Consider the following 23,439-nt stretch of genomic DNA (forward strand, 5'->3'; position numbering starts at 1 on the left):
GAAAAAACACACACACATACTTTATTCATGTTTTTTTAATAAGTACTAGTAAATGTATACAATTGAAACAATTTTATATTTTATCACATAAAAGCCATCAATAATATATATATATATATAATAAAAAACTTTTAAACCACTGTTTCAAAATATTTCGACCGTGTTACCGGTCTTCATCAGTCGGTGTTTATTAAAAATCAATTTTATATTTTATCACATAAAAGCCATCAATAATATATATATTTGTTATATTCAGTAGTATATTCTCACTATATAACTCTATATAGACAAATAGTCAATAACTGTAATATTAGCTCGTCCGAAAAATATTGACCGGTCAATATTTTTTTGATATTGACCGGCTAGGAATAATATCTAGAGAACATTCCCTCTATTTCAAAAAAATCGCTTCTGATTTGTTGATTCGTAAACGATGACGTAAATAACTCTTCGCGACTCCAAAACAAGGTGACGTCATAATAGACAGTCAGTCAAGGCAAGTAAACAACGGACGCGCAATGCGACAGTTTGCTATCATAACGGATATAAGGATTTGCGAATTACTGTGAAGTAAAATCAGGTAGAACATCTGTATGTTAATTCTTACGGACGGCGGTATATCACTAGTGACCGTTTGATGCTGAGGATATTTTGGAAATGAACTTTGCATAAAATTGAATTCGTTAATTCTACGTTGAGCTGGGAAAATTACCGCGATCTGTTTTCAATTACTTTCTTAAATTTTGGTTTGTTTCTTCATATAACAAAACAAATGTTGACTGTGTTTTCGGGCAACATTGATTATATTAGCCCCCTTGGGACGAAAATATTGCCCTCCGCTTCGCGTCGGGCAATATTTCGTCCCTCGGGGGCTAATATAATCAATGTTCCCCTCAACCCCAGTCAATATTTGTATAATATATATAAACACCGACTGATGAAGACCGGTAACACGGTCGAAATATTTTGAAACAGTGGTTTAAAAGTTTTTTATTATTCATTGAAAAAGAGACTTTGGGTATATATATATATATATATATATATATATATATATATATATATATATATATATATATATATATATATATATATATATATATATATATATATTTATATATATATATATATATTACATCGTCAAATTTACAAAGTTCATATTAAGAAAAAATCAAATTTACAAAGTTCATATTAAGAAAAAATAAAAATACATCAAATTTGTGTTTATGAACAAGAATGAAAAAAAATCGATATGAAATATTAAATTTTCATTGTTGTCTGTCCCAAGATATTGATCCCGTAACATTTATATGATTTTTGATTAAAATAAACATACCGGTCAATGCAGTGCAATTTAAATCAATAAAAAAGGGGGATCCTAAATTTCTTTATTGATACATCGTCTGTTTATACCCGGAGAATTAATATGAACGAAAACAAAAATCTCACGTAGATTCTAATTAGGAATTTGATTACATCATTTCTGCGTTCGAAAGTACTGCAGGACACCTCGCACAATTGTTTAAGTTATCATCCGGATTTTATATTGTTTGCAATACAAAATCCCCGTGGATTTTCCATTTTTATTTGTATGAAACCTGAACGGTAGAAGGGTTTCAGAGCAGATAATCTGGACATTTTTCATTCTAGTCAATGGTAGCAGTTTGTGCTAAAATGTATTTATGATTATCGAGATATTCCGCAACAAATGGTGGAAGGAGAAAGTTGGGACAGAGTATACATGAAGAGTTAATTTACAATGGTGCTGCAATTCCTACTGAGTCCATGATTGTAAATGTTATTATAAAATTAGCATCCTTTAAAAATCATATATTCTTACCTTATATTAGTATAACTACGTTATACATGTAACATTATTAACAATAATGAATCAATATTTTAAGCCCGTAAGTATCAATGGAAAAATATAATGGGTACACAAGCTCAAAGATTTTTCTTAAGATATGTGGAATAGTTTTCAATATAATCTAGTGAACTCTTGTAGTAGAAGAACAACACAAACCCATGTTCTAAACCCTCCATGTGTTCATGGTCCAAGTCCAGACCCAAAGTTTTCATCCTATTGGCCAGGAGAAATCCGTCGTCACGGAGCGCGTCAATATCTGCCGTCATGACGTAGGTTTTAGGCAGCTTTCTCAAGTCATCGTCATTTGCAAGTAGTGGAGAGAAGTACGGATTAAGAAAGATACTGGTATCAACCCCCTTTACAGTACCGGAAGTGGTAGGGGCCACTTTCGGTGTCACTCTTTCCTTACGATATTTGGATGGCAGCATTTCCATGTTGATATATTTTGAGTATTTTTCTCTATCTTCTTTAGAAATGTGGACGTTTTTTATCATTGCAGATGTCAACGGCTCATTTCCAAATGCATATAGTTGCATGCAATGAATAAGTGTGTCCTTCATACAAAAAGAAGTGCTTCGACGATCGGGATTTTCCAAATATGACGGTAAGTTTAGATCGAAAGACTGCAGGGTTGGGTACATCAGGCTCAGAAGTTTCAGTTTCGGAACATCTTCTTTTTGTAAACGAAGGGCGGTTGCCATAGCAAGGTTTCCCCCCGCACTGTCCCCTGTAATATCAAATCATTGACCAATCAATTCAGGTTTTAATCTGTGAAAATTAAACTATGATGACACATTACTGTTTAGTAATATTTGTATATTAGAATGCTTCTCAAATTGCACAGGGAGAAAAATTCCAACAACCTATAATACATGTACTGTCTGATGTATTCGGTGTTTTCTTTGTATCTTTCACCATATGCATTTTATCATAAATGTGCAGGATCAGATGACGTTCAGTTTTCATAAATTGTAAAGTGATTTATAGAATATTATGATTCTACCTATACTATGTATATTTATATACATCTTAAAGTATCTCTTATAGATCGTCAATATCCTTAACTTGAGGCTTTTGAAATAAATCATTGTGCTGCAGAGAGGTCAAAACTTGTATATACAGAGAAACATGTAGGTTAAGTGTGTAAGCTACGTATATAGTTGTTTTTTAACAAAGGCCAAGTCAGAGATTTATATTTTATGATGTTCAAAACTTTAACTCTGTTTAAAGCGTAAATTCGTCATGTGGGTTCAGAGAAATGCGGTCGTGTCCGAATACTTATAAGCTAAACAATGCCTTCTAAGTTTACATGAACTAAATAGGTTTAAAGACATAAAAGCTCCACGCTTATAATAATCCGTACAATTTATATTTGGAAGTTCATGTTTCTACACTTGAAAGGAAATACCAGTGACAAGTTTCTGAATGAGGTTGAATAATGCGACATGTACATTTTGATTTTGTGTACACGTAAAATTTCAAAATGTTTTGAAGTATGATATCATACTACATACTAGCATCCCCTCGAAGGGTCGGGGATACAATGCATACAACTCGTTGAATAAAAATCATACACCATCGCAAATCATGAGAGATCCTAATACATGAGTGATATTCACCGTATATTAAGCTAAAAATGCGATAAAAGACGATATTTTACATTTGTATACATGTAATAACTAAAAAAATGTTATATATAATAATATAAATTTTTTTAACAATCATAATAATTTCTGTCGTAAAAGTAACGGAGATTACCTGTCAAGTTTAATTTTTACCTGTTAACCCTATTCTGTTTTGGTCCACGTTGAATTTTTGAGCATTTGATATGAAATATTTTACGGCAGTGACACAGTCATCGAGAGGCACGGGGAATGGATATTCTGGGGCACGGCGATAGCTGAAGATAATCGAAACATTTCATTGATTATAAACACTGTATATCACAGGAGAAAAAACAGCTTGCGACATTGACAAACGAAATATATACTTACTCTATCGATATAACAACTATGTTGGCATGCTTGGCCACTCGACGACAAAAAGCATCGTAACCATCTGTAAAGGGAAAGAAAAAGTAACATTTACAGGCATTGGACTACTGCAGCTGCGTGCATAAAGCTATGGTGGCATAGATATGCCACCACTTATCAGATAATTATGTCGACTTGTCAGATCTTGATGTCGACTTGTCAGATAATTATGTTGACTTGTCAGTTCTTTAAGTCGACTTGTCACTTATTCACGTGTTTAAACATTTAACACTATAACCTTTCCACGCCAAATTTGTGCCATCCAGTTGAAATAATATTTTCTGACAAGTCGACATAAGGATCTGACAAGTTGGCATAATCATATTTGAAGTCGACATAATTATTTGACACGGCGACACAATTATCTGACAAGTCGACATAATTATTTGACAAGACGACATAACATCTGACAAGTCGACTTACATGTATAATATGAAGGATAATTTTCTTTAAACTAGTGGCCATATTATTTTTTCTGTCAGATAGTTATGTCGACTTGTCAAATAAATATGTTAACTTGTCTGATCTTTATGTCGACCTGTCAGATATTATGATGCCCGGTAAATGGCAGTCAGTGGCACTAACACGCTTTAACAACAAAATATTGAGTTTCTAGTCAATATTGTTATTTTCTGACATGTCAACATGAAGATCTGACAAGTTGACATAAATATCTGATAATTCAACATAATCATCTGACAAGTCGACATAATTTTCTGACAAGTGGTGGCAGATATATGCCACCATAAAAAGCAATGCAGTTCTCTGTGCACTTTTATGCTTTAACGTTGAGTTAGGATCCCACACTCATGCTTCTACAATATTAATGTATTCATTAAAAAACTTATCTTGAAGGTACCTTTGGTTTTCTGAATTATATGCAAAAATGAACTATGAAAAAAAAAATAAAAAAATACTGCGACGCACTCATGGTAAGCGATGATCAGGATCAGTACGAATAGACAAGTATGAACAATATAGAACAAAAGGCAATAACAAAACTAATTTTAATGGCAAATTTGAATTTCATTCCTTCGTTTTTTGAATGTTTTCATAATCTTTGCACGTGATTTTTAAACAATAAAAAATACATAGAGTGACCATTACCTATGTCCAAGTAAGCCCATCCACCGCCGTGAATATTGATCAGGGCCGGGGATGGTGTGACAGAGAGACCCCTAGGTGTGTAAACGCGCACCTGTACGACGTCAAACACCTTATCCTCTACCTAAACGATTTCAAAATCTTATTTCCATGAATAACTTAATCATTATTTAACAATACAAGGCATCTTTCTCACCTTGAACGTAAATTTTATATAATATTCAAAACCAAAGATTAAATAATGAATACCTTGTCAATCATTTCAGAAAAAAAATACTTTTTTCCAGCAGCTTCTTTAAATAGGCATTGCGCGAAATACATATTAGTAAGAGAAGTTTTACCCACAATGTTCCATCGTCAGGTTCCCTTGAAAACAGTGTATTCAGTTCGGAGACACGTCTGGTTATGTTGACCTCTGAACCCAATCCAAGGCTGCTCCCAATAAGTGCCTGAATAAATTGTCATTATGTACATAAGAACAATTCTAAATTTTAACATGCCTTGGAATTTTTCTAATTACATGAAATCACATTCAACACGCGTCAGAGGAAATCCGGACTCACAATGTCATGCATCACTCGGACCATAGCTCGAGAAAACCGCTGTTTGACAGGGTGTTTGGCGTTTTCAGGGAAAGGTGTGTACAAGTATTGGGCTAACAGGCCGCCAAAAATCACCCAAGCCACAAGAACTGCAATCCTCGAGTCCATGCTCACCTGAAAACAAGTATTTACATTATTAACATTTTAACTGATTGAAGATTACTTACGATTAATTTGTATTTATTTTAGAACATGATAATTAACGAATTCAGAGTCGACTAAAACCCAGGAAGAATCCTTTACCTCCTTTTTTACGTTAAGTACCCATATGTTTTACATGATATGAATAGTTGAATACATATTTGAAGTTTTATCACATGTGATTTTATATATATTCTAAAAGATTAGACAGTATAATTTTGATTCACGTATCAAAATTTATTTATAAAAAAATATTTAGATATATCTGTTTTATTAAAAAGTAAAAACAATTTGTTTTTACTTATTGTCTTTCATAATCATATGGTCTGATTTGAATAAATGTATCGAGTATATTTGCTAATTTTGTCACCCGAAACACGTGATTTTTTTGTGAAAGGTTTGCGGTAATTCGCGAGAGTTTTCCGTTTATTCGCAAAAGTTTTGCGATTATATTGCAATAATTTTATTTATTATATGACTGATTAATTCCTAGCTCACTGATTGGCTCAAATCCAACTATCTCGAATAAACAGAACGTTATATTCACCCGCACGTGATCTATGAGGTCAATATAACATATGCTTTTCTCTACATTGGACTAAAAATAGATCGTCCAATGAAACTAAAACATTGCTTGATAATACTCAATTTAATATATATGTCTGTATCAATTCGTCGCTGAATCATATAATAAAATAATCATTGCTGGTTTTTTTCGATCAATACGATGAATTAGTCACCCTCGAAGTACAACATTGTATTTTGTACTTCTAGGGTAGCTAAATCATCGTATTGACCTCAAACAGCAATAATCGTATATTATTTATTAATTTTCTTATTTTATTGATTTTTTTATACAAAAATGACCCCAATGGGCTCTCGTTGATCAGAAACTTCTATATCGGTCACTACATGCAATATGCACGCGTAAAAGAAAGCTTTAAATTCCACGCACTAGCTATACATGCGCCTTTTATGTAGTTTGATAAACTTAGTGTTTACATGTAAATGTAGGTATGATGACTAATATAATTAATCTTTATTCAGTTTTTAATGCGAAGGCATGTTTTCCAGTCTTTTATTTCCTGTTTTATAAAACATAAACAGTAGTTTCAAATCTTACCTTGCTATCCCAATGGCAGTGTTATATGACATCACATGACAAGAAACACCTCTCAATGAGGCAGATAAGCACCCTAGCCATTCAGTGTGGTTTCACCCTCTAATCAAGAGTACCAGCATTACCTATTACGAGGGTATATAGGGGAGGTAACACTGACCGTTATCATTACATATTGTGTTATGTATCGAGTTTAGATTTTTTAATCTCTCACTTCACGCGTGGTACAAAGTACATGTACTTGGATCGTGTAAAGATACAAGTATATACACAAGTAGTAGGTCAATTAAATGTTTAATGCGGGGGTTGAATTTGGTAAAAAAAATTCATTTTAATTAATTTTTTCTCCATTTGAAAAGAAAATTAAGTAAACGGTTCTGAGAGTTTGCCAGACTTCATTTTGTTTCAAAATTGATAAGTTTTATCCAGAAAATTTAACGTTTAAATAAACAAAAACTTTGCAGGCGAACATTGTTTATATTACAAATTCTTATCACTTAACAAATAGAGCATTAGATCTATATCTCGTTTATACCTTGTCAACTGACAGACAGTCAAATTAAACATATAACCATTTAATTAAATGAAAAAAACCGAAGTTGGAAATGCCCCTTGGAATAACAAAAAAATATTTGCAGATATTTTAAGTATCAGGTATCATGTTCCAATCCCAATACATGCAAAAGGTTGTCGGGTAAAGTTTTTTAATTTTTGTTTTAAAAAAATATTTCTAAAAAATCAAAATGGTTATTATTTTATATCTTATTAATCTATGGATTATTATCTAAAGAATAATAAATAGCCATATAAACTAAAAGTACTTATCAAACAATGACATTTTGCAAAGAAATTGAAACAAAATTACGAAATTTTAAAAAAATTGCAGTAAATCAGATTTGAACCAATGCCAATTTAAAAGAAAAACTGGTCCTCCTGAGAATTATTCTAAAACTGAACTTTTACAAAAATACTACAGTTTTTTCTGAGTAATGAATGTGCACTATAACATAAGTAAATGAACAAACAATTTTTCAGCTAAACAACCTGGAATTTTTGCAAAATTGTTACCTTCCAACTTTATAGGATTTTGGTAGCAAATACACTAAGATATAATTACAACTTGTTCAACTATAATAGGTTTGAAACAGTTGAAAAATGTAAAAGATTTTATAATTGTCGCTCTGGTAAAAACTTGAAAACATATACGATTTTCTATATGTCTTGTCACACACACACACACACACACACACACACACACACACACACACACATATTTATATATATATGTATATATATATATTTATATCTCTTATTAAGATGAGGGTTCAATATCGCCACACTTTTACCAATTCTTTTTTCTTACTTAATGTTGAAAATTTCCCCTTTGCTTGTTTACATTACATTTAAAAAAACTAAGATCTTTATTGATATTGTTTATTTTGCAAAAATCAAACAGGAAATAAAACTTGTATTTAACATAAAATTCATTGAGAAAAACATTGCTATAGATACATGTAAAGTATAAGGTTCAACATATGAATTAACATTGGATTGATTAAAAATGCATGAGTATTACTTATATTTTCTAAAATTGTTTTGGGTGGTTTCAAAAAACGTATTAACGGATCTAGGAATCACGGTGTTTTTATGATAAACATCCCCTACCGTAACTTATAAACCACAGGCACTTGACGTTATATACTATGTCGTAAAAAAAAAATAAATACCCTTTATCTAGGTATACAGTGTTTCTTTTTATCATAAAAAAAACTTGTAACGTCAGATGCTTGTGTTATGAACATACAAAGGATAGACCTTTTTCACAAATCTCAATTGTAAACCTATACTTTTATTTTGTATGATTGCACTACTCTCATATTAGCATGAGATGTTCTAGCGGTTTTCTTTTTGTTTTTGTTATGCATTTCTTTTTGGAGAGGACGAAGATGGTTTTAGATTATTGGTAAAATATTCGAGAGGTTGTATAAGCAGATATTACATTTCAGACGATGTAACAAAATAACAAAATAACAAAACAAAGTATTGCTATGTTATTAAAGGGGCATGGTCAAGATTTTGGTCGAAATTTATTTTTTCGATCTTATTTATTACAATGCTTTAGTAAGGCATTTTAAATAAGCGACCAAAATATGAGTTGAGTTACAGAGCGAGTTACAGAGCTTACAATTTTTTGCTATGTAAACAAAGCTTTTGTTTACATTTTGAATGTTGAAGTGAAAATTCCAGTTTTACTCCTAAAATAAATGTGTTAAACGTTTGGAGCTGTTTATTTATGCTTAAAATGAATAAGACGACTAGCTTGAAAACACTTTTTACTGGTATATGAAACATATGTAAACAAAAACAAAGCACAAGCCTTGTTTACATGATAGAGAATGTGAGCCCTGTCTCTTGCCTATAACTCTACGACTGACTCTCAAATTTCATTTGATCAGTAGAAATGAATTCATAAGGCATTGTAAATAATAAAAACAGAAAAAAAGAACTTGACCAAAATCGTGAACATGCCCCTTTAAGTCTGACATATTGACTGGCAATTCAAAAAATTAGATGCCAACTTGTCACGTTAGGAGCCACCCGAAATATCCAAAATTTAAAGCATAATGGTCGAAATTTTTATATCTGTCATAATAAATTTTCACAGATTCTTCAGAAAAAACTGTGTCAGATATGATGTCGAATGAATATACGATCCCAAATGCAGTAATAAACTACTTCATGGATATTCGATTTTGTGTATGGAGAAAATGTTTATTCGATGGTTTAGATTATTAATAAATTTATCACTTAACTTTTACAGGTTGTTAAAAAAGTCATTATAGAACTGAAATTAGTTTACCTTAAAATCTTATCACCAGTAGATTTCATTTGAGCATCAAAATAATAATTATAAGAAATAAACCTTTTAACATTTGACATTTAAATTTCTCAATCATAAAAACTATGCATTAATTCCTTTCGATCCTACTTATTGAACTTTATGTAGAGACAAAAATATGATAATAGATTATACCCTTAATTTTTTTTACGATAGTAGAGTATCTGGATCAATAAAATTGCTTATCAATCAAATTATTTCATGATTTCCATAAAAAACGGAAAAAATTATTAAAAACGGATAAAAATAAACACACAACTGACAAATCGCCATAAACCTTCGTTACAAACCAGGAACCAATAAAATTCTTGGAAATTATAACCTTACATAACACACCAATAGGTTGGCAATTATTGGATGTCGACAGATTTCTTTCCGTCATTCGTAAAACTATAAAGATTATATCGAGTTCATATTAGCAGTCGGCCGGAAAGGATAAGACAGTCGTATGGACCTATGGGGAAAGGCAAACAATCACTTCCTTGTTACATGGATGATGTTTATATTTTCTGAAAAGTCCTCATAGTTCAGTACAAAACACCGGTTGTGAAACCAAACAAACCAGTGCATATTTTTCATTCGAGCAATGGAGAGTACGTTCCCAACCGCTCTTTCGATTTCTCTGGTCGTCAATGTAATTCTTGGGATCGTTTTTAGCGGAATGTACATCTTCCTCTATCCTGGAATGACTTCTACCGAGGAAAATCCCGTGGTTCAGGGGGCGCGTCTTACGTCCACGTTAGCAACAAACAATGGATTCTGTGTGTCCTGTGATTATTTGGGTGAAAGCCTGTTTACGTCGAACACGTTATACACGGAGGTTTTGCAGGTGAATTGCGGCAACGAACACCGTCTTTGCTGTTACAATGACACAGTGCTTCAAGGATTCATTTTTGCAGCGGTAGATCTCTTTTCCTTACCAATTAGATATTTATCATGATACTATAGAATCAATATGAATTCATTTTAATCTATGTTATTTTTATTTCTACATTGAAATTTTAATATTGATAATTTCCCCCATTATATTTCAGGCAAATAAAGTCAGAAACTTAAATGGTGAGGATAATGACTGTCCATTATACTTGAAGAAATTATAAAAGAAAAAAGATTAATAATAATGCAAAAATATATTATTATACATGTATTAAAGATTATATCATGTAACGAAATTTTAGTATAAAATGAGAAAAATAATAGAAACTAATGTTAATAGTACAAGGGATCTTCAAACATGAGTCATAAAATATTAAACTTTGTTGTACGAACGTTGTTGTACTTAATCAAGCAACCTTTATTCATATATATATTTTTTTAATATTCAGAAATAAGTGATGATATGTCATCTTTGAAAGACTCGTTAATTACTTGGAGAAATAGAGAAAATGCTGCTCATTTATATATCGACACCAGTAAACCTCTGTCTACAGGTATGTTATTGTATACAAACTATTTTTTAAAATTCTACATGATATTTAACCATATACACATGTATATCTGATACAAACGTTTGTAAAAGCATATGCAAATCATTAAGTCTTTACAAATTATTACTAATTTTATAGATTTGTACAATTCTGTTATTGTGAAAATTGAATTTGAGAGAGAGAGAGAGAGAGAGAGAGAGAGAGAGAGAGAGAGAGAGAGAGAGAGAGAGGGAGGGAGGGAGAGAGAGAGAGAGAGAGAGATGAAAAATTGTTGGACTCGCATAAAATAATATAGGAATAGAAACATGAAAATGTAGACGTTATGACTTTAGTGAAACTGATCTATTCAGAGAATTAGAGAATATCTTTTCTACATGATTGTTATTCAAAATTTTTAATCAATATTCAGACTTTTAATAGAATGTACAAGAGTTAAAAGACATGGGCGAATGTATATTGAATTAATCGCAACAAATAATGTTACATGTCGGATAGTCTTGTCCATTTTATACTATATTATTTCTTTAGACAAAGAGATAAAGGTGTAAAAGTATTCAAATTTTAGATCTGAAATTTTTTTCAATGAATTTTAATGGCTAAAATTATTATATTTTTAATAGGCTTAAGTATAATTGATAAGTAATTTGTTGACCATTCAGTCTCCTTAATATATATTTTTTTTAATAAATAAAAAATTACGCTCATCAAAATTTCCAACTATAACCGGTTTGAATTTAAATAGCAGTAAGGAAATAGAAACAATATCGCAATTTTGTTTGCATCGAACCCTCAAGTTAAAAAGCTTAAAGCGTAAATGCGATCTATTTATTAAGTGTACACACTTCTATAAGTTTTCTAAAATATTATATTTGGCATTCAAATAATTTGTTTATTATTGAAATTTGTACTTTTTAAAATAAATATTTGCTTTTTACACTATACATGTGTACTTTCTTGTAATTTTATTAGATTAATGCAGAAATAAAGAACAAATACGACTCTTTGAAATAGATTTTGAAGCATATACACCTGGTATCAGGCTGGTAATCAAAACGCTAAAAGTCGATGTCTTGATATAGAAAATAACTGACGTCGTATTTTGAATTAAAAAACTATTTAATCTTCAGGTATAATTTCTTTTATTCAGCTTCTTATCCGCTCGACTATATGATGTTAACCGGTTAAATTGGCCATCTTCTTTATTAAAAAATGAAATTTTATTTTTAAAAAATAGCAATTTTCACAAAATACTTAAATATTCCTGAGAAATCAATATATAATACTAGATTATCAATCATAATTCAATCGTGTTTTATAGAATAGTTGAATAAAAAACCCAAAGAATAATCATTATGATTTTTTTTCATGAATATGTATAAAACAATCAATACATGAAGTTTACAAGACTAAATAGTTTACACTAGGCTTACAATGCAATGATATGCCAGAATCTAAATTTTGCGAAAGCTAGATTGTCAACCTTAGATCACCCTTGACCATGTAGTTTTATTTATGAAATATTATCAAATGAAAGGGACTTTTATTCTATTATTTGTACTAGTATATAATTAAAGGCACAGTTTATTAATCAAAATATTAAAAAATTAAAAAAAAGGAATTTAATATTTAGTGTGCCATGCAAATTATGTTCAGTTGGAAAAAGAATTATGAACTAATTTACATCTGACATTTTTATTTGTTTTTCAAAATACTATTACAATATTTAGTCTATTTTGGGAGACTGATTCAGAGAAATAACATCTTCTTGACATTGTAAAACAAACCATAAAAACTGGTTAACTTTAAACAACTACAATATTTATTCACAAATGATAAGTAGCACTTAATTTTACATTTGCATATCTTAAAAATATTTATTCATGAATGATAAGTAGCACTTCATTTTACATTTTAATATCTTAAAGATATTTATTCACAAATGATAAACAGCACTTAATTTGACATTTGCCTATCTTAAGAATATAAATAGTTTTAACTTTTTTTTTTTATTGTTGACCATTTTCTTTTAAATTATAAAATCTTATGGTTGTTTTGTTTGCGTGTTTCAGTCATATGTTTTATATAAGTAGAGGGTATAATTTGCTTGAGAATTTGTGTGTTTAACCCGTTGTACTACATGAAGTATATTGTAACATACTAATAACTTGGTTATCATTTATTTATATCTAGATAACTATGTACGATGGCAAACTTCTGATCCGCTAGGAAGTGCTTTTAAATCTCCCAATATATCCCTGGCCAATTCGACCACTATCCGTGTTTCAGCTGCAGGAAAATACTATATTTATTCATCGTTAAAGATTCTGCAAGGCTATACAGCCCAGAGTGAAAATTTCAACGTAATTCTAGGAAGGAAGCGGAAAAGCAGTAACAATTCTTACCTTGAAAAACTTCAACTTAGAAAATTTAGAAATAATAAAAGGGATCCATATGAGTCTGTTTTGTTCCATGGAATTGTTTATTTGGAAGCAGAGTACGAAGTTGTTGTTGACGTTCAGGAGAACGCCAAGAACCTAATTGACGTATCATCGTCTTTCTCCAATTACTTCGGAATATATAAAGTTGAATAAGAGGTTTCACATTGTGTTGAAATGTAATGGAAGATACTGTGACATATCACAAATTCTACTCAGGGCAATAATCAGTAGTTAACTAACAGCAACATCAACTGTGTATATCAACTGGACACCCATAACATTTTAGATGTTGGAATAAACATTGTGTCATGCATGTACAAGCTTTAAAAGAAGAAATACTGGTACAAATGTAGATGAAATTAATACAACCCTTTCATAGTTTATATATTGTTTTTATAAAAAATCCAAGGAAACAGTTACTAATTTGTATGCATTTATCAGAACTACATGTATTAACTCATTTATTTTATAAAAATTTCTTTAAAATGTTAATTCGATGATCACTACACATGCTTTTTTAAAAGTGCATTCATTAACCATATTAAAAATAAATTGTATAGTATGATTACTAAAACGATGGTAGATTATGAAATTATTTCATCAAAGTGTAATATCGAAAAATTATACTACAAGATAGTTGCGAAATACTTGTTTTAGGATGGTTTTCCTTGACAAAAAATTCAGATTCATTGAATAGATCTGGATAGTTTATAGTTTGCATAATGGAAAAAAAATGGTCTATCAGAAAGTAATAAATAATTGTTCTTTCGAAATATGTTCAAGGTGTATTTTTAATTGATTGTGAACAGATTTATCAATAAATTAATCAATGAATTGCCGTATTCTAAGAAAGAATAGAAAGGGGTGATTTTCGCATCCTTCATATAATCAAACCATAATATGAAACAATTTTTACACCTTTCAACATTTTATGGATAATACTATGGGATCAAGTAAGACAAGAGTGCTTGTGTATTTGTTCAATGTGATTAGTTCAGTTAAAGGTGATTGTAGACATGTTTCTTTTTAATTAATAAATGAAAATAGTCATATCCGAACAATCCGAACTCATATCTTATTTATCTTCCATGCATTTCCATTACAATTTCTTAAAATAGAATCACAAGAGCGATTAAAGTACTACAAATTACAAAGTACTAATTATATTTCCTTTACTTAGAAAATGGATTTATTTTGGGATAATTTCAAACATGTATATGGTTTAAAAATACTTCTGACGTTTTTCCTGCATACTTTTCCACAATACAGGAAACTTCCCCCCAATTTCAAGTGTGGGGAAATCCAAGAGAACGATTGTTTAAAAATGAGTAACACGTGTAGAAAAATCAGATAATTCAAGATGACAGCCTATTCGCCGTTTCAGAAGTGCTTGATATCATTAACATTTGTGGTGAACGTATTGATAATTATAATTGGCAGTGCATGGATTGGTTTACATTGGGAGACTATCTTTCTCAATTTCTGGAACCGCAAAACCCCTCTAATGGATAAGAGAAACGTGAGTGGAGATGCGATTGGGCTGACCAAGGATTCTGTTTGTATGTCATGTGACTACCTGGGGGACACTGTGCTTGCCCACGAGACCCTGTATAGCGATGTTATAACAACTGAGTGTGAAAACAAGCTATGTTGTTTAAAAGACGGGGAAATTCGCAACTTCCTACAGTCGGTAAGTAGTTAAACGTCTCTCGAGAAATCCCATTGAAGTTAAGTGGATGCTACCTAATCAGAAATAATGATATATACTAGTGTCAATATCAATTTCAAATTTCTCTCTCCTCTTTTTGTAGATAAACGATCTTAAAGGTAAGGGCTCTCTTTCAGTTGCATGATTCGATTTAGAATTATGAAAAATTTCATGAAATTTAAAATCATATTTTGTGGTAACATTTGGATCTGGTTTTCTGATTCTCATATTGAATATAAAGAGACGGAATTCGACCTTTGGAAAGCTAATGTAAAATATTTGACCTATGCTGTAACCTTCCAGAAAGCAACTCACTGACCAAGACTTCACTAGGCTGGTGGAGAAACAGACCCAATTCCGCTCATTTTTATATGGACAAAGATACTCCTGTCAAAGGTAAGTGTTTTATCGACATTTTCATAAATAGTAAGAGCAATTTGTGCAATTAGTCATTCAAAAGTTAAGTTATATTTTTGCCATGTAGAATTGTTATAAAGCTACAGTACTTAACAAAATTTTGATCACTTTTGACCTTACGCCGATTTTGGCATACCTTGGTCCTTCTAACTTTATACTTTATTTCCTATTTGGCGATTTTTAAAAAAAAAATCTGTATAAGAATAGATTGTATAAAGAAATGTAATTACCTTCTCATTTCAAATGTGAAATTAATTACTAGTAGATTTTATTCATGAGACAAATATTCAATTTTAAAGATAAGGACCTCCAGTGGACGCTTGCCGATTCACAGGAAACAGCTTTCGCGCAGGGTATTGAACTTCTCAACAAAACTTATATGAAAGTGAACAGTGTTGGCCTTTACTATATATATGCTGCAACAACCTTCGATCTTGGATCACGTGAACTGATCTCGCCATTTTATCAGATTTTAAGGAAATCCCATCCTAAACAGACAAACACGGGAGACGAGTCTCTCGTGTTTCATAAAATTAGCGGATTGACACTGGAGAAACAACAAACAATTTTCATGTCGGGAATATTCTTTCTTAGGAAAAATCACCAAATTTCCAGTGAACTTTCAGAGGGCGGACATAAATTCTTGGACACGTCAGCGGTTTTGAAAAATTATATTGGTGCATACAAATTGCACCCGTGAACCACCTCTAGGTAAAGAAAAAACGACTTATCATGTTTTGAAAAAAATACACGTATATATCAATAATGTTTTTGGCAAGTTTTTATGTACTTGGACCTTTTGACAAAAGTTGTTGCCAAAATTGGCTCAAATTAGCATCCACATAACAAAAATCAACCTTGTATGGTTTCTCATTTATTTTAATGTTCTTTTTGTTGAACCCTTTCATTATTATATTTATTGAATAAAATGCAGTCTTAAAAATGTGTGCATTATACATGTAAAAAGTATCTATAAAGTATGCTATATCAATATCATTATTTGTGTATTGTTGATTAGTTTGTTTAACCAAATATCTTGTCTGATGTTAAAAAAATCATTTAGTGTAATGAGGAAAAAAGAACATCCATTCAATATTACGACTGTAACAAGAAATAGCTTTAATCATGAAGAAATTGTTTTGAAACCCAGATTCATTGTTAAATAACATGAAAACCTGCTGTGATGATTAACACACACACAGAGAGAGAGAGAGAGAGAGAGAGAGATTTAAATAAAACCGTAAATTTAATCTTAATTTCACGTTTAAACCTAGTTTAAGTAGAATTAAACTTTTGTAAACAAAAAATGTTACTTATTAGTTTAAAGCTGTTTTTATACACTTTAATCAATTGGAAAACACCCCCCCCCATTCCAGGTACTTCTTCTTGCTTTGTCCCCAATATACCGCGGCAACAGAGTAAACATTACGCAATTAAGAAGGGGCGGAGGAGGCGAAGTGACCGAGCCCCTTCTTAATCGCGTAAAGAACGTGGGGGAATAAGCCGAGGCATAAAATCACTTAAATCCTTTTGAAAAACCCACAATTTTTTCTTAAAATATCACCTTTGTTACATATATTAAGCATATGTAATCATTATTCAATTTTGCCAAAATCTTAAAAATTGACTTTTAATCTAAATGATATAAGACATCAATGAATGTATATGCTAATTGAGCAACAAAATGCTAATGAAATCGAATGTTTAGACTACTGTTTTTTATAGAGTGGGTCATCATACCATTTTTAGGACGTAAACTGATGAAACATGTAAACGTCTATCTTTTTTTAATTAAAAAAAATGGTACCAAGACCCACTCTATAGTGAAAAGCAAGTATTCTTCCTTCAATTTTCAAGATGATCATCAAATGACAAAGACCGAATTATGTTTGCCCAATACTAAATTGAGTTTGTTATTCAAATGCATGGAAACATGTGATTTCGTGGTGTAGCGGTTAGCGAGGAGTTCATGGAACATAAGTATGTTGAATTGGGTGTTCAATTCCTATGAATCGTGTTGTAATTTTTTTGTTATATCTTTAACTTTGTTTAAATTCGGAAAACTCATTTGACGTTAAGAAAGTAAAAATTGCGTTACTATAAATTCAACACATGCACTTAATCATTCTATAGTTTTTGATAAATAAGTTATCTTTAGTACTATCTTTCAAAATTAACATGTTACTTTGTTGAGGGAGTACAAATTATGAACTTTTAAGACAAAAAATTGGAATTCTTTATTCTATGTACACGCACATAATAAATTCTCTGGAGATATGTAAGCACATGAATAAAAATATTTGAAGTTTATACACATATTATACTAAATGCGTGATTGTCATTTGAAACATACTAGTGATAGGGTTATGGTCACTTGTGGGCATATGCCTCGGCTTATTCCCCCCAGGTTCTTTTACTTATATGATTTAACTCACTAGAAACGTAGCCCATTTTAATTTCATTGGCTTATCAAAAGTTCTGCGTCACTGTGAAATTAAAAGAAATTCTTAACGCTTAATAGAATATTTAACGACTGCTGATTGAATGAAAAAGTGAGTAATGTTCTAAGGATTGAAAATTTGACATATTAAAACTTATTTGAGGGCACAGCACGTTGTAACCAAGGGCAGCAATTTGAGCTATCGATGTGTTATTTAGAAAATAGTTAATATTCAAATTATGGAGAAAAATTATAAATCAATGCATATCATAAAAAAGCATTACCATGGTGACAAAATACATAATTTAGCTGATTTTTTTCTTCACTAAAATGGCTGTATGTACACTAAAGATTACATATCAAAATATAAATCTATATTGTTCATATCACAAAACAGAATGAAATTCAGGATACTTAAATATTTTGAGGTAGTTTTGAATGTTTACTTATAAATGATTCGATTATTAGAAATAATTTGATAAGTGGGACAATATATGCTGTTAACTTTTATACAATATAAGAAACTGAATTTTACCAAAAAGAACGAGCGTAGCTTTTTAAGTTTCAAAGAAATAGGAAATATATATTTTTTTGGCAGCTATAGTTTTATAGCATTGCTTTTAAGTTAAAAAAAAAAGAGTTCATGTATAATATTATAGGTATGTTCTTTTGTTCACAAAAAATATGATTCTTTATTAATTCTGAATGTTTTGATAACAAGAAAATAAAACACCTTAAATAAATCTTAAATGTTTCATGTCCTCTTTTTATCTCCTTTGTTAGTATAGCAGAGGGTGTCGACTTTTATAAATAAAAAGGATTCTGTGAAGATGTTACATTGGAGTGTAACCTTTTAGGGCTTACATATGTAAATCAAAGTACTGAAGTACTGACGGGATTTGATTTTTATCGATTATTATTTATTTTAAAATAAACAATATGTTATTTTGCATGCTAAGTATTTTCTTATATGTATTTAAATTACGCACATTTTTTATTATATAAATTCTCCGACAGGAATTTCGTGAAAACCCCATATAAATCTTGTTGTGTAATATTCAAAGAATTAATTCCATCAAACTACGTGCCAGTAATCGAAATAGTTCTGAGAAATTGTATGGATTCAGGCAATATTGAACTCTAGTCTTGTTCAACCAGATCGACGTTCGGCTGTCTCCGTTAATATCCTACAAGCGAGAGAGACTCGCTGCTTGTTGGAGATTTACGGAGACAGCCGAGCGTCTGGTTGAACAAGTCTGGCGTAGGAATACATACAATGTACGACTACAAAAAAAAATCTACATTGATCTGACTATTTACAAGGTATCTATAAATAAGTTTCCTTGGAAACAAGGCTTTAGAATACACTACATCGAATTTGTCCATTAGAACTAAATGTTGTCAGCGATGTTGATTTGTGCTTCAGTCCAAACACTGTTTCACTTTCGGTTTGCCAGAGTAACTGCACAGGAGAGTTGATTAAAATCGACCCCCCCCCCCCCCCCAAAAAAAAAACACAAAAAAAAAACACCCATACAATAAATAATAAACCCATCGAGTTTGATGAGCTATAGTCATTTAGCTTTCAAGAAAATTTCTTTGTCAAGTCGATTCAAAATTATCCTTATTTGCTTTACGTGTAAGTGGAGTCTGATCTGTCGATGTTTCTCCACATGATAGACTTTACTTTTAATCTGAGACCCCCCCCTCCAAAAAAAAAATAAAATGAAAAACTAAATTGACGCAGAAGTCAGGATTAACCTTTAGGTTACAGATAGTTTAATTCAAAGATTTTGGCGGAAGTTTTGCTTTTATGTTAACTGTTTTTTGGAATTTTTATAAAAAATGATTAAATTTAAAAACAGAAAGAAAAAAAAAACGGTGACATATTTGTTCTACTTTCCATGATTAAAATCAAGGTAGTGCAATAACCTTATTTGAATTCGACCCATCATTCTCCTCTATTTTGACATGGGAATTTACTGCGAAATATCCAGTTAATAGTACCTTAATTTTCTATATACATGTACCTTCATTCATTTGTATAGATAGGTAAAACATTTGATTCTTTAAAGATCTCTCTTTTAAAAAGAAATCTATATCTAATATATTTGGTCTAAAGTTATAGTTCTACATATACCTGTTAATAGTTCTATTTTAAGCTTTCTTTTATTTGTGTATTTCTTTTGAAGTTTCACTTATGTCTAAACTGAACCATATTCTGATAGTTAACAAGCAGAGCAAATTCCTTTAAAAAAATATAGAATTGGCCAATAGAGCGATTCCACGTAAAAACCTTCAACCAAGATATGTGTTTCCTTTCATTTTTGTTCTGTTTCCCCAGATGTTATGTAATGGAAAAACCTACTTTCGTATTGACGCATAATCATTCATGACATGAAGAAAAAGGATCAACGCGCCGCAGACATGGTTTCCTGTGCACCTAAGACTTGTTTATTTCTGTCATGCGGAATAAACATTTTTTTGGCGATCTTCGTTAGTGTTTTAGCCATTTATTTTAATATCTTGGATAAGGAAACCGTTGAAAATAAGGATGTTCCTAAGCCATCGACCAATATTGCCCAAAAACTTCTTCAAGCCAATGTTAGCCTTGGCGGGGATCTACAAAGTTCTGTCTGTTTTAATTGCGATTATTTAGGTGAAGATGTAAATACGAATGAAACATTGTATGATGATATTTATACGACGGATCGTCAAAATAAACTGTGCTGTTTAAAGGACACGGCCATTCAAGAATTTATCCGTGCGGTAAGTATATATAGTATCAAGTCACTATCGAAAACGAAAGTCGGTTATTCAACATTCTTTATATTCTTTTTCTCTCTCTCGTTAATTGTTAATTTGATTTTTTTTAATATAAGAATTTTAAATCTTTTTAATCCAGTAGTTAAGTTATTAATAAACATATGAATAAATGTTAATTTAATTAACAAAATGTGACTCGGCACAAATTGAGCATACATGCATTTTGATTCGAAACCGAAACTGATCTTTAATTGAACATTTACAATCGAATGATTTAATTTACTGAATATCAAACGAAAACAACTTTGATATCAGATTTAAAACTCATCTAAAACTGATATTCATATCTATCCAAAAAAAAAATATATATATATATTACACGTGTATATACATGTAAATTTAAAGAACCTGAAAAAAAACCCCATTTTATTAAGTTATTATATGAAGAAAAAAGGAGGAAAATAGATGTATCTGTTGCAGTAATTGGTGTTTATAAGGTCTGAACCTTCTGAGAATATTACTTAATTAAAATCTTACTTAATTTTTAATTATCTGTTATAATTATTTTCATTTTCTTACATTTTCTACAGATTCAGAATGAAGACAACCACATTGGTATGTTATATGCAAATCATCTTTACAGAATATAAAATTCAATCTAATTCTAGATCAAATAATGATTATGGAATGATTATAGCAACCAGAGGTATGATATAGTTTCTGTAAATATAGAATATCGGTTTTACTTTTACAGGTAACGCGAATTCAGTCAGTGATTCTTTTCATTGGTGGAGAGCCCGTCCATGCGCTGCACATCTATATTTGGACCGGAAAAAGTCGATCTCAAAGGGTAAGTGTGTCATCGTTATAGTAACATTGGGGACCTGGCTTCAATTGATAATGTATCTCCGCTAAGGAAAAAAACTATTTTTTAAAAGTTATGTTAAATCGGCATACTAATACCTTAGCTTACTATGTGCTTCTTGTGTGTGATTTAAATTTCTTTTAAAGCTGTTTTATAATTAATTAATTTAATCAATTAATTAACATCGGCTACATGTTTACATATGTCTGATTATTTTTTGTAGAAAACAAACTTCGTTGGGTAGCTAGCGATTTATTCGGCACGGCATTTACTAAGAATATAGATCTGCAGAACGCGACCCACTTGCAAATAAAGCAAAGCGGGAACTATTTTATATATTCCTCCACCACCTTCGATCATAGCAAAGACATCTACGTGGAGACGTTTTATCAGAGTCTGACCAAGTTTCACCCACTGTTGCCGCGGACGGGTGACGTTGACCTCGTGTTTAGTAAGTTTGGTGGCTCCAAAACATCCGACAAGCATCACACAAATTTTCTGGCGGGAGTGTTCGAATTGCAGCGCGGGTACCTGATATCGAGCTCTCTATCCCAGAGTGCACACAACTTCCTCGATCAATCTAATCAAGTAAATAACTATATAGGGTTGTTCAAGCTGTGAGATATGGGGGATACTGTGTTTGATACTCATTCATTTTTGTGACGATAAGAGTTTCACATTTTTGAAATCTCAAAACGTTGTTTAAATATATTTGTTGTATCTATGTCTGTACATTTTTTTATTACACAATAAACTATTGTTTTAATTTTCGTGTCCTTTGAGTCTCTTGTTTTGTTTGCTTGTTTAATTTTTAAAACTCAGAACACATAATTACAACGAAGCGGTGATAATTAAATCGATGCATACCCGTTCCTGCTAAATCATCTAACTTACATGTGTGTTGACAATTATATAATCTGTAATTCAAAAAATGTTTTTAAAAATTCTCGGAAATGGTACTTCAATGTTCATAGTACATGATAAACTGTGTGGTTTCTTGGAAATTTTGATTTTATAATAATTAAACAAATAGTCCGTCTATTTCCATTTTAAAAAAACAGCGGAAGTCAATTAGGGAATTGTTTCCTGATGATAATTTATGACTATATATAATGAAAATCGTCTGTGTCAGAAATTTAGTACGTTTTTCGACAATATATCAAACAATGTCTTCTATACCTTTATATAAAAACTAAGAATTGATGAATATTAAACCAATCGCATTAATTCCCAACCTTCAACCAACAACAAAATTATATAAAACAAATCGGTGATTAGAGATTAAAAAATAAAACATTTAATGAAAATAAAGAATATAAATTTAAAAACAATACAATACAGATTACGAAATATGCAACTCAGATAAAGATAATACATGCATGTACTTACATACTTAGTTGGCTTGTTCGTGTATAGTGGCACATAAGGCAGCAGCCACACCTATCTTTCCACCCAGTCCGATACTTTGCTTTTGCCACCACTATTTATCACGATAACTTTATCTTTTTTCAGTTCAGTTTATAAAAATATAAAATATAAAAAAAATATCAAAAATATAATGCAAGTCATAACCTGTAGGAACCAATTTCGATTTTACTCAGTTCCTGGCGGTTAC

The 23,439-nt window shown here is 30.9% G+C and overlaps 3 protein-coding genes across 4 annotated transcripts; 2 read left to right on the plus strand and 1 right to left on the minus strand.

Annotated features, from left to right (window-relative positions):
- Nucleotides 1–1,123: 1,123 nt before the first annotated feature.
- On the minus strand, nucleotides 1,124–7,031 carry LOC128182041 (arylacetamide deacetylase-like). Its single transcript, XM_052850644.1, has 7 exons — nucleotides 6,868–7,031; nucleotides 5,565–5,717; nucleotides 5,343–5,450; nucleotides 5,005–5,125; nucleotides 3,859–3,922; nucleotides 3,643–3,764; nucleotides 1,124–2,591 (listed from the first exon to the last, which is right to left on the minus strand). The coding sequence occupies exons 2-7, from the start codon at nucleotides 5,709–5,711 to the stop codon at nucleotides 1,942–1,944; spliced, it is 1,212 nt and encodes a 403-aa protein (XP_052706604.1). The 5' UTR covers nucleotides 5,712–5,717; nucleotides 6,868–7,031; the 3' UTR covers nucleotides 1,124–1,941.
- A 3,036-nt stretch (nucleotides 7,032–10,067) lies between these two features.
- On the plus strand, nucleotides 10,068–16,918 carry LOC128179700 (uncharacterized). Of its 2 annotated transcripts, XM_052847225.1 has the most exons (7): nucleotides 10,092–10,664; nucleotides 10,798–10,822; nucleotides 11,089–11,193; nucleotides 13,381–15,318; nucleotides 15,440–15,455; nucleotides 15,640–15,732; nucleotides 16,053–16,918. In XM_052847225.1, the coding sequence occupies exons 4-7, from the start codon at nucleotides 14,989–14,991 to the stop codon at nucleotides 16,451–16,453; spliced, it is 840 nt and encodes a 279-aa protein (XP_052703185.1). In that variant the 5' UTR covers nucleotides 10,092–10,664; nucleotides 10,798–10,822; nucleotides 11,089–11,193; nucleotides 13,381–14,988; the 3' UTR covers nucleotides 16,454–16,918. The 2 variants fall into 2 exon arrangements, with proteins under 2 accessions (XP_052703184.1, XP_052703185.1); XM_052847224.1 differs by lacking the exons at nucleotides 15,440–15,455; nucleotides 15,640–15,732; nucleotides 16,053–16,918 and having other exon boundaries at nucleotides 10,068–10,664; nucleotides 13,381–14,401.
- Nucleotides 16,919–20,550: 3,632 nt separating this feature from the next.
- LOC128179699 (uncharacterized) lies at nucleotides 20,551–22,594 on the plus strand. The gene is made up of 4 exons (XM_052847222.1): nucleotides 20,551–20,962; nucleotides 21,550–21,574; nucleotides 21,714–21,809; nucleotides 22,048–22,594. The coding sequence occupies exons 1-4, from the start codon at nucleotides 20,591–20,593 to the stop codon at nucleotides 22,443–22,445; spliced, it is 891 nt and encodes a 296-aa protein (XP_052703182.1). The 5' UTR covers nucleotides 20,551–20,590; the 3' UTR covers nucleotides 22,446–22,594.
- The last annotated feature ends 845 nt before the right edge of the window (nucleotides 22,595–23,439 follow it).

Source organism: Crassostrea angulata, chromosome 4 (genome assembly GCF_025612915.1).
Source record: "Crassostrea angulata isolate pt1a10 chromosome 4, ASM2561291v2, whole genome shotgun sequence".
Taxonomy (NCBI): Eukaryota; Metazoa; Mollusca; class Bivalvia; order Ostreida; family Ostreidae; genus Magallana; species Magallana angulata.